This window comes from Pleurodeles waltl, chromosome 12 (assembly GCF_031143425.1).
Source record: "Pleurodeles waltl isolate 20211129_DDA chromosome 12, aPleWal1.hap1.20221129, whole genome shotgun sequence".
NCBI lineage: Eukaryota > Metazoa > Chordata > Amphibia > Caudata > Salamandridae > Pleurodeles > Pleurodeles waltl.
In genome coordinates this window covers 591,996,254-592,008,662 of record NC_090451.1, presented here as the reverse complement: position 1 = coordinate 592,008,662, position 12,409 = coordinate 591,996,254, and the positions used below count along the sequence as shown (strand labels likewise).

General features: G+C 45.7%; 1 protein-coding gene across 2 annotated transcripts in view; it reads right to left on the bottom strand.

The window, feature by feature from the left end:
• The window catches only part of CFAP45 (cilia and flagella associated protein 45), a 213,033-nt gene extending 201,325 nt beyond the window's left edge, over positions 1-11,708 (bottom strand). Inside the window, exon 1 of one of the 2 annotated variants that reach the window (XM_069217772.1) lies at positions 11,535-11,708. In XM_069217772.1, the coding sequence (XP_069073873.1) occupies positions 11,535-11,537 (3 nt within the window). In that variant the 5' untranslated portion in view covers positions 11,538-11,708. The remainder of the gene's footprint in view (positions 1-11,534) is intronic. The other variant, XM_069217771.1, reaches the window with a different exon arrangement.
• Between the last annotated feature and the right edge of the window lie 701 nt (positions 11,709-12,409).

Here is a 12,409-nt window from a genome sequence, read left to right as displayed (position 1 = left end):
TTGTTTTGCATTAGAGTGGGGCAGACTGTTTCGTATTTCAGTGGGGCAGATTGTTTTGGATTGGGGGGAGACTGGTTTGGAGCAGATGGAACTATGGCAAGTTGTTTTGGATTGGAGTGGGGCAAATTGGAATTAAGAGACTGTTTTGGATTGGAGTGGAGCAGACTGGATTGGAGACGATTGTTTTGCAATAGAGTGGGGCATCCTGTTTTGGATTGGCGTGTGGCAGATTGTTTTGGATTGAAGTGAGCCAAATTGGAGTGGGGCAGATTGGAGTGGCAAGTTTGTTTTGGAATGGAGTGGAGTGGATTAAGTTGGATTTAATAGGAGTGGGTGGATTGGTGAGTGAGTGGGGTGGATTGTATTGTATTGGAGTTCGTGGATTGTATTGGAGTGAGGTGGATTGGATTGAAGTGGGGCAGATTGGATTTGATTGGGGTTGATTGGATTGGTGTGTGTTGGAATGGTTTGGAGTATAGTGGATTGGAGTGGGGTGAAATATGATTGAGTGGGTAGATTGGGGTGAGGTGGATTGGATTGGGGTGGATTGTGGAGCAGATTGTTTTAGTTTTGAGTGGGAGTTGAAGTGGGATGGGTTGGAGTGTGGCCGGTTGTTTTGGATTGAACTAGAGCAGATTGGAGTGGGGCGGATTGCAGTGGGCAGGTTGGATTCGACTGGAGTGGGGCAGACTGGAATGGAATGGATTAGAGTGGAGCAGATTGGAGTCAAGCGGATTGTTTTGGACTGGAGCAGATTGGAATGGAGCAGATTTGAGTGGGTGGTTTAGATTGGGGCAGATTGTTTAGGATTGGAGTGGGACAGATTGTTTTGGATTGGAGTGGGTGGATTATTTTGGATTGGAGTGGTGCAATTGTTTTGGACTGTGTGGGGCAGATTATTTGGATGGAGTGGGGCAATTGTTTTGGATTGTGTGGGGCAGATTACCTGGATTGGAGTGGGGTAGATTATTTGGATTGGAGTGGGGTAGATTATTTTGGACTGAAATGGGGAAGATTGTGGATTTGAGTGGGGCTGATTGGAGTGGGGTGGATTGTTTTGGATTGGGTTGGGAAAGTGTTTTGGATTAGAGTGTGGCAGAATGTTTTGGATTGGAGTCGGGTAGACTGGGGAAGATTGTTTTGGATTGAAGAAGGGTAGATTCTTTTGGACTGGAGTGGGGCAGATTGTTTTAGCTTGGAGTGGGGCAGATTGTTTTAGATTGGTGTGGGGCAGATTGGAGTGAGGCAGATTGTTTTGGATTGGTGGGGCAAATTGTCTTGGATTGTAGAGTGGCAGATTGTAGTGGGCAGAATGTTTTGCACTGGAGTGGGACAGCCTGGAATGGGGTTGACAGGAGTGGACCGGATGGAATAGGAAAAAAAACGAGGACGCAGTCCCACAATTCGATCAGAGACTGAGAGCCAATTTGATGGCACTGGGCTCTTCCTGAGAATGATGAGATCAAAATAAAAGTGAACTCCATGAAGTTATCCATTTATTGGATTATCGTGAAGCAAATAACAATTTGTGGATAAGGATTTGTGATGAATGGTGAGCAGGTGTCTGTTTGACTTATGTTGGAGGCAGATTTGCAAAATATATGTTGGGAGTGTATTGAACTATCCTGAAGAAGGTGGTATAAGGATTTTTAAAGACCACCGAAAGGCGTCAACGCAAATTGGACTGCTGGACCCATTGGAAAAGGCTCAACATTGAATAGGGATTGTGTGCAAAAATCAATTGGCCTGTTTATACCCAAATTGGGACAGCAAAAATATAATGGACTAAGATGGATGTCTTTTGTTTTGTCTCCCTCGTGTTTGACTTTTACATGTATGGTTTTTATTATTATAAATTTTTTTTGGGCAATAGTTTTGTGCTGGTTTTTGAAGGTGATTTAATGTTGCATTTTTATGGAACTAGCTATTAAATATTTTTTTAGATTCCTTTATCTGAGATTGATCATTGGAGTGAAGGAGTGGTTGATTTAGTGAGCTGTGTATTGAATGGTTTGTTGCTCCCCTTGGGGATTTCTTCTTTTTACTGTTGATAAGAGTGGGGCATATTGGAGTGGGACAGATTGTTTTGGATTGTCATCGGGAAGTCTGGAGTGGGGCAGATTGGAGTGGGGTTGACTGGAGTAGGACAAATGTTTTGGATTGGAGTGGGGCAGATTGTTTTGGATTGGAGTGGGGCAGATTTATGTGGGGCAGACTGGTATGGGGCAGATTGGAGTAAGGCAGATTGTTTTAGATTGCAATGGGGAAGAATGTTTGGATTGGAGTGGGGCAAATTAGAGTGGACTGGTTTATTTTGTATCGGAGTGGGGAAGATTGTTTTGGATTAGAGCGGGCAAATTGGTGTAGGGCAGATGGCGTAGGACAGATGAATTTGAACTGGAGTGGATTGGATCTGAGTGGGGTGGATTGTAGAGGGATTAGGTGGATAGGAAAGGGGTGAGGTAGATTGGATTGGAGTGAGGCGGAATCCATTGGGGTTGACTGGATTGGTGTGGGGTGGATTGTGGTGGACTTTAGTGGAGTGAATTGGAATTGAGTGGGTGGATAGGGGTGAGGTAGACTGGATTGGAGTGGGGTGGACTGGAGTGGAATAGGGCAGATAGGAGTGGGACGTATTGGAGTGGGGCAGATTGTTTTGGATTTTAGTGGGGAAGACTGGAGTGGCGCAGATTGTTTTGCATTATAGTGGGGAAGACTGGAGTAGGATGGCTTGGAGTGGGTCGATTGTTTTGGACTGGAGTGGGAAAGATTGGAGTGGGACGAATGAGAGTGGGTAGATTGTTTTGCATTATAGTGGGGAAGACTGGAGTAGGATGGCTTGGAGTGGGTCGATTGTTTTGAGTTGAAGTGTGGCAGTCTGGAGTGGGCAGATTGTTTTGGAGTGGAGTGGGGTTAATTGGAGTAGGGTCGATTGTTTTGGATTAGAGTGAGGCGGATTGGAGTGGGGACGTCTGGAGTGTGGTCAATTATTTTGGATTGCAGTGGGGCATATTGGAGTGGGATGGATTGGAGTGGGTAGATTGTTTTGGACTGGAGTGGGAAAGATTGGAGTGGGACGAATGAGAGTGGGTAGATTGTTTTGGACTAATGTGGGGTAGATTAGAGGCGGCAGATTGGAGTGGAGTGGGGCGGTTTGGAGTGGTGAATATTGGAGTGAGGCACACTATTTTGGATTAGAGTGGGGAAGATTGGAGTGTGGCACTTTGGAGTGTGGCAGATTGTTTTGGATTGGTGTGGGATAGACTGAAGTGAGCAGAGTGTTTTGGATTGGAGTGGGGAAGGCTGGAGAGGGATGGATTGGAGTGGGCAGATTGTTTTGGATTGGAGTGGGGCACATTGTAATGGGATAGATTAGAGTTGGGTAGAATGGAGTGCGTCAGATTGTCCTGGATTGGAGTGGGGCAGATTGGAGTTGGGCAGATTTAAGTGTGTCACGCTTGAGTGTGGGTGGATATTTTGGATTGGAGGGGGCAGATTGTTTAGGATTGGAGTGTGGCAGACTGTTTTGGATTGGAGTGGGGCAGATTGGGGAATATTGTTTGGGACTGAAGTGGGGTAGATTCTTTTCGATTGGAGTGGGGCAGATTGTTTTGAATTGAGTGGGGCAAATTAGAATGGGGCAGATTGTTTTAGATTGGAGTGGGGCAAATTGGAGTGGGATGGACCCAAGTGGGCAGACTGTTTTGGATTTGAGTGGGCGGATTAAAGTGGGCAGATTGTTTTGGATTGAAGCTGTGAACAAGGTCCGGTGTGACCGAAACGCGTCAGGGGATTCCTGTCTTGTTTGTTTGTAATCCCACGAATGGAATAAAAGTTTAATTATTAATTGCACAACAACGGAGTGCGGTTCTTTTCTCTTGACAAAGTGAAAGAGAAACCCCCTTTTTTTTTAAATACGGACACGCTTGTCAGGACATTTCTCCTCTTTATATATATATATATTTTTTTTTTTACTAACAACTCGAAGGAGGCAGTTGCCCATTTGAGAAAGGGGAGGGGCTCCCCTGCGATCCCTTCCCCCTTTGTGAAAGTAAAATAAAAGTCCAGGCCACTGCTGTCTCCTCTTAAACAAACATAAATTTTTTAAAAAAATAACTTTCCTTTAAACACATTCATGTTTCCTTTAAGGAAAACAGGCTGAATTTTATTACCAAAAAAGTTTGATTTATTAAAAGCAATCATATACATCGTGGTCTGCTGCCCCAGCCAGCCTCCATCCCTGTGCTAACCTCAAATCCCAGTGAGGTAGGTCGGCTTCAAACTAGCAACAATTTGAATTTAAGAACTGACCAATTAGTACATAGGCTGGTTCTTAAAATTATTTTCTGGGTACAAAAACACTGGTCACAAATTGGAACCAGGTATGAGGAATCCAAGGAGGCAGGTATACTCCCGCTGACAATGAGGGAGGCGTTGTTACTTGCCCTGCTGAAGCCTGTGAAACCGCAAGAAGAATGTGTCTATTATAGGCCCTTGTCACTTATAAACTGCAATGTTAAAATTTTGGCCAAAGCACTGGCCATTCGCCTCTCCCTACTTGTCCCCTTCTTGATCCAACCGGACCAATCTGAGTTCATTCCAGGAAGATCTAATTCACACAACCAGCGTACACTATTTGCAGTGATAGATGACATTGATCCAACACTAGACGTAGTAGCAATATTCTTTGATGCCACCAAGGCGTTTGATTCCCTTGCATAAATGGATCACACACAGAGCCAATCATTGTATCCAGAGGCACAAGGCAGAGGTGTCCACTGTTGCAGCTTTTATTTGCGCTAGCTGTCAAACCGTTGGCAGCCAAACTAAGACAGCGACACCTGGACTATGTCTTTCGATATCCATCAAGACACTTGCTAATATCTATGTATGCGGATGACAATACACTATATCGGAAGGAACCAAAAACACAGTCTAAGCCCCATCCTAGGAGAGTTCATCTATTTTGGTTTGACTATCAGGTAAACAAATAAATTGGGGGAAATCCTGTATCTTCCCGCTAATGCCACAGACAAACCCTGCTGAACTGGACTATCAAATGCAGTGGTGTACAGTTGAAATTAAGTACATCGGTGTTAGGGTTACAACAGACAAAGCTGAAACACTCAGAGCAAATTTTGGCATGGCTATAACAGAAATAACAGACAGGGTGACAGGATGGATTTCCCTGCCCTTATCACTAGCAGGTCGTATAAGCCTAATAAAGATGATTGTACTCCCTAAACTACTATACCTATTCCTCAACACACCATACAGACCTAGACGTGTTTTTTCAACACACTACGCATGCAGATAATTAGGCTGGTATGGCTGGGAAAACAAGCCGAAGTAAGTTGGGAAACTCGTACTCTTCCCTTTTCGCAGGGTGAAGCGCCGAATTTCAAGTTATATTACCAATGTGCACAGGCCCACTATGCAATATATTGGTTTAAGCCTGACCTATATATACCAAATTTAGTGGTAGAGGAGGGATATATGGCTCCCACAGTATCGTATTTGGGAGCGTCGCCCCAGATCCCAGGCTTTAGGGATTCCACGGTGGCATGCACCACAGCCATTTGGAATGCCTTGGCACGATACGCAGACAAGCCCATGCTGTACTCCCCCTGTGCTCGCTCTCGTACTCCCCTTTTCTTCCAGCCACACAAGAAACAGCATGTAAGCCTCTGCTGGACAGATTAAAATATCACACGTTGGGCGATATATATGTAAATGGCACATTCAAAACTAGAGAACAGTTCTTGTCTGACACCCCATCCACTGCCCTAGATGTATTCACATATTACAGACTACTCCTTAACATGCATGCAGCAACTCCGAGGTTTCCTGATGAGCCCCCTGTGCTGAATGCGTTACATACACTGATACAAGCATGGGCGCCGAAGCGACTGATATCCATGCTCTACTACACCATACAAACAGAAACACTGGGCAGTACCCTAGAGGTTCGCCGAAGATGGCAAGCTGAATTGCGGATGGAACTGTCGGATGACATTTGGAGGGAATGTTGTGTTTATATTGGGCAGGTCTCGTCTAGCAGTCGACTTCACATTGTCCATTATAAATTCCTACACAGGGTTTACTACACACCACGAAGAATGTACAGATATGGATTGAGGGAGAATGATAGATGCCAGAGATGCAGCATGATGGGAGCAGATCTTCTGCCTCTGGCTTGGGAGTGTGGTTGCATAGGTCAATCAATCAATCAATCAGTGCATTTATAGAGCGCGCTACTCACCCAAGAGGGTCTCAAGGTGCTGGACGGGGAGGGGGGGGGGGGGGGGAGTTACTGCTGCTCGAAAAGCCATGTCTTGAGGAGTTTCCTGAAGGTGAGATGGTCCTGGGTAGTTCTTAGGTGTGCGGGGAGGGAGTTCCATGCTTTGGCTGCCAGGTAGGTGAATGATCTTCCTCCGGCGGTGGTTCTGCGGATCCGTGGGACGGTGGCGAGAGCGAGGCTGGCTGAGCGGAGCTGACGGGTGGGCGTGTAGAACGAGAGGCGGCTGTTGAGGTATTCGGGGCCCATGTTGTGGAGTGCTTTGTGTGCGTGGGTGAGGAGCCTGAAGGTGATCCTCTTGTTGACGGGGAGCCAGTGCAGGTGTTTCAGGTGGGCAGATATGTGGCTGTGGCGAGGAATGTCGAGGATGAGGCATGCGTATGCGTTCTGTATGCGTTGTAGACGTTTCTGAAGCTTTGCGGTGGTGCCTGCGTATAGGGTGTTTCCGTAGTCTAGTCGGCTTGTGACGAGGGCATGGGTAACTGTCTTTCTGGTTTCGGCAGGGATCCATCAGAAGATTTTTCGGAGCATGCGTAGGGTGTTGAAGCATGATGACGAGACGGCGTTGACTTGCTTGGTCATTGTGAGGAGGGGGTCCAGGATGAATCTGAGGTTGCGTGCGTGATCCGAGGTGGTTGGTGCGGTGCCCAGCGCCGTGGGCCACCAGGAGTCGTCCCAGGCGGATGGGGATTGTCCGAGGATGAGGACCTCCGTGTTGTCTGAGTTCAGTTTTAGGCGGCTGAGCTTCATCCATTCCACAAAGTCTTTCATTCGTTCCTGTAGGTTGGTTTTGGCGGTGGTTGGGTCTTTGGTGAGGGAGAGTATCAGCTGGGTGTCGTCGGCGTAGGAGATGATGTTGATGTTGTGTTTGCGTGCGATGGTGGCGAGGGGGCTCATGTAGACATTGAAGAGGGTTGGGCTGAGCGAGGATCCTTGGGGTACGCCGCAGATGATCTCGGTGGGTTCTGAGCGGAAGGGTGGGAGGTGGACTCTCTGGGTTCTGTCGGAGAGGAACGAGATGATCCAGTCTAGGGCCTGTCCTAGGATTCCAGTGGTGCGGAGGCGGGTTATTAGGGTGCGATGGCACACAGTGTCGAAGGCAGCCGAGAGGTCCAGGAGGATGAGGGCGGTTGTTTCTCCGTTGTCCATCAGAGTCCTGATGTCGTCGGTGACTGCGTGAGGGCGGTTTCTGTGCTGTGGTTGGCTCGAAATCCAGATTGGGATGGGTCGAGCGAGTTGTTAGCCTCGTGAATACTAGCATGATGTAGAACAGGCACTACAGGAAATGCTAGAGCCCTTGTTTCGCCTTACACCCTTAACAGACTTACTGGGATTCACACAGCACATTAAGCCACAGTACAGGTGATTTTCAGCCGTGGCACTACTGCTGGCTAAGCGTAGAATAGCCTGTCGCTGGGGCAGAAGACATGCCCTGAAATTCAGAGAATGGCTGCCAGATCTTATTTGTTGTAATGAGCAACTATCAATGTATGCTGAAAGCCTACCTGTGAGCTCCAGGCCACACAATATTTGGGGGCCACTGCACCATTAATTGTTAGCACACCGGGATGATCCTTCAAACCCTCAGATGACCAATTCCCAAACCCTGTAAACAAGCGTCAAACTTCCAAGAGATCTAAGTGGCATTCAGCAACACAAGATGCCAACAAGACACTGCTTGTGTACTGGGCAGGATGGACGGGAGGGAAATGTAGAGCTGTAAAACCAGGAAGCCCTGGAAAGGTGGTAGACAGCTTCTTGATGGTATGACCACTTCTTAAACTGCTATATGATGAGAGATTGATATGATATAATTTAGGATACTATGTAAGATAGATGCAAACTGATAGACTGCTCCAGAGGAAGGCTACATGCAATATTCTAATTAAACTGTGATATGTTGATGTAAGACACGACTTGCCAACTCGCACTTGTATAAACGATGCCTAGGCAATGCTGTTAATGATACTCAATACCTAATAACAAAATGCTTGTATGATTGTAAGCTTGTTGCTTGATGTGGTTATTGTAATTAATAAAAAGCCATTAAAAAATAATAATAATTGTAACCAGTATTTTATGACCAGTAAATAGTATATTTGGCCCCAGACCAGTGGTGGCTCCTCCTTTAGGGCAGAGGAGTGTCTCCCCCTGCTGCCAGCACCACAAAGGTGAAAAAAAAATGGTAATAAATTTAATTTATTACCATTTTATTTATCCTTTTCCCCAGCCAGAGAAGGTGTTTGGGGGCGGGGCCACTGCTGCTGACTGGCAACAGTAGAGTGTTGCTCATTCTAGCAGTTTACACTGCGCATGTCAATTTCACCGGCTGTCTTGTGATGGCCAGCCTGACATCTGCAATGTAAATTTCTCCACCCAACTGTCTCAGAAAGTTGGGTGGAGAGCAGGTCCCGGCACCTGGTGCCTGCAGGAGCGTCGAGGCAGCCTACTCCAGCCAATCCTGGCGCTGTTCTCATGCTGCTGAATGTTATAACAGCATGAGAGCAGCGTCTGAATTGGTGTGGAGAATTTAACTGCTTCAAACTTCCAGCACCAAGAGACTGAAGCAGAGGCCTGGAGGAAGCGAGCCAGAGGAGTAGTTAAGTAGTCTCTCTCCCATTTGCTTTGCCTCTTTCTGCTCATTTCAGACATTTATTTTGCCTCTTTCTGACCTTCATTTTTTATTCTCTCTGCTTGTTTCTGACCTTTATTTTGCCTCTCTGCTTGTTTTTCCTCTTTCTGCTCGTTTCTGACCTGTATTTTTTCTCTTTCTGCTTGTTTACGTCCTCGTTCTTGTGCTGTGCATACCAATGCTGATTGATTGACTGACCATACATGATTGCACCCACCCACCACCCATTTGCCTGCCCCACCACTCTTGGGGGTTGCCAGCCGCCACAGCCCCAGATGTCTGCATCATATGACAACTGACATAATCCTTGCTACAAAAGCCTTTATGAGGCCAAGGTTAAAGTGTGTCATAATCATGGTTAAACCAGACTATCCCCCATTTCAGGGAGCACAAACAGCGCATTTACTTTTTTTTGCTCCTCTGATTTGAGAAGGTGTAGCGTAATGGTCAGAGCTGCTGACTTTGGAGCTGGGGAACCAGGTTTGAGTCTTAGCTTCAGCACAACATCATGTGATTCTGGGCAAATCACTTAATCTCCCCGTGCCTACCAAAAAATGTAATGTGTCCTTGTGTCACTATCCGGTGCTCATGTAAAGGGATCGAATACTTTCGGGTAGAGTTTGCACTATATAAAACTGCAAAAAACAAATTTGTAGGTGGTTTTGTCTAGGGCAGTGGGTCTTCAAACTAGGGGGTCGGCGTAACCTGGGGGCACCAGGTTCTGGCTAAAAGAAGCATTATGCTAATAACAATCCTTTCTTTAACCGAAAAACCATGAGCCAACTAACGTCTTTTTGTCATTTATATCCTAACTATGAGAATCCGTCAAAAGGGAAGGGACACCAAATATTCTTCAAAACCCTTAACCCCATTTCTAATAATCACAATGTGGATACTTGAGCATCTTAGTAAGGTATGCCTGAGTAGGACAGTATGTTTGGATAATTATCTATGTGATTGCATTTTAAAAGGGAACATAATTGCAATGTTTAAATACGTTTAGATATATTTAAACATTGGCAGCTTAATAGAATAATTGTGAAAAATTCTGAGGGGGGCCCGATTTTTGTTTCCGGGGTGGGGTGGTGGGACATTATTAAGTTTGAAGAGACCACTGGCCTAGGGTCATAGTAACCTAGAACCAAGGCACTGGTTCCATCAGTGACTGGGAGAAAGATTAAATACGTACCCATCAGCGCAAAGACATAAAGTTGTGATCATTTTGCATGCATTTCCCCCAACACTGTTTCACAGTAGGCAATTACTTCATAGTAAAGGCTGGTATTGAGTAACCATGCAAACACAGAGCTCAGCACGATGTGCACTTATCTCCTAGCGGGTGAAACTCCAATACGTATGCAAATACCATTTATGGCCGGCCATGAAGGCGGGTGTCAGTCCCTGAGAATGCCAGATTCTGGGATTGGCATCTGAATTGCCACCTGGCCACCTGACCCCCTGACGTAGAAGTAGCTTGCAGCCAGTCCTATATTCTTAACCAGCAGCACTCATGATTTTCAGACTTGCAGTTTTAATGTTCCAGCATGAGTGTGAGCCTATGAGACCCATTGTGAGGATTTCTGTTGGATAACAAACTTAACATAGGCTGGCTCTGAAGGTGACTCCCCTGGCACAGGACTATGGTAGTGAGTCTATATCCTCTGCTGACGTGGGAAGCTTGGATGGATCAGGTGCTAACATTAAAGTGTGATCTCTGGAGCGCATTTGTATAGGATCATTCTTAGTGTTCAAGTCAGTAAAGGAAGGTATCCAGTCACTGAAATGTCCAGTCATTGGCAAGTGTCTATTGAATGGAGGTTGTCATTCACAGCTGTGTCAGTTGCTTGGATGGACTTCAGTCACTGAACTGATATTGGTTAAGTCAGTAAAGGTTTTCTGATGCGGACGACTTGCCAGGGAGCAAACAGTCTCGGTATATTATTGCTTGGCATACGTTAATGGATGGGCAGTTGCAGACAAAGTGAGGAGGGTTTCAGGCAGAAGTGGGATTAGTCAATAGAGGACATCATCAGTCATTGCAGTGCCAGGCACCAGTGGCTCAGTGATAGATGGGGTACTTCGCAGAGGGCCCAGTCAAGGGGGCCCGAATACTTGCACAAATGGCCACATTAACTGCACTGATTAGCTGCAAAGGCAAAACACAAAATGTGCCTTACACTGACTGCCTCGCAGACATAAAAATGCCCTCTCTTTCGACCGGATCCCGTAAATGTTAGGGCGGAAGAAGTCAGTACTGCACCGCTCCCTTGTAAATTCAACTACATGATTTACCAAGTGTGAAATTATTTTTCTTGACACTACAATAAATCTTGAAACATTATAACATTTCATATGTTTCTCATTTGAACTACTGCCCTCTAACCTGTTTTTTTATGTTATTTGGAAATTGTGTGTACATAAATTTCATTGCTCCAGAATACCCGACCTCTGACGACCATCGATCTTACTCGGTTTTATGTGGCTGTGGTGGCTTTGTTCGAGGGCTGTTTGTCGCCTCGAGTGCAGCTGAGTTTGAAACTATTGCCTTCCCTGATACCTGCCGCGACCATACCGTTATACCTTACATCCACACACACATCTTACCATAGCTGGGTCTGGTTTGCTTTCCTGGGTCACCGCCCGTTTCCCCTCATGAAGAGCACACTGATATGATACTCTCTCACATGAGCAGACAGTTTGTTGACGGGTCTCCACGGTAACTAAGCAGCAAGCGCCATAGAAACAGCGGAAGTGGAAGACGGCAAGCGAGGAGGTGTAGCGTTGCACTCACAGAAATGTCTCACATGTTGCAATGCAACGCGTTAAATCGCCAGTTAACGACGTCGGGACGTAGGCTACGTATTTAAAACATATTGTCAAAGGTGCTGTGTACGAAGTTCAAAAGGAATAATTTTGATTCAGCAGTGTGAGAAAAGACAACTGTATGTATATCGCCATGCGTCAGTGAAGACGTAAGAAAATGTATCTTCTTTTTGGGGAAAAGATAAACGTATAGACGAGTATACTTTAATTGGGAATATTGAAAGAATATTCATTGGCATAATAATACGGGCTTTGAATATATACTGATGACATTGGTTAGTTCCTTCAAAGTTGGCCACCTCATTGAGATAAAATTCGGAACACTTCGAATTCTGTTGATCGAGTGCTGAGCCAACGTCCTACAGTCTGTCATGTGATGGCTCGTTTCTTTATCGACATGAGGGGTGAAGTGAGTTAGTACTAGGCAAATAATTCCAGTTAACAGTGTAACCTGTTTGGCTACCCGATGACGACTAGGAATCAGAATTAAAGTTAAGGAATTTTATTACCAGTTGAAAGGTTAATATAAATCAATCTCAAAAACATGCTATAAAGATATAAGATAACAACAGGCTAAGGAACCTCTTGAAGAAGTTTAGGCGAATCAGCTTAAGGCAAACCAGAAGTTCATTTACAGCAGTACAGAAACATAAAAT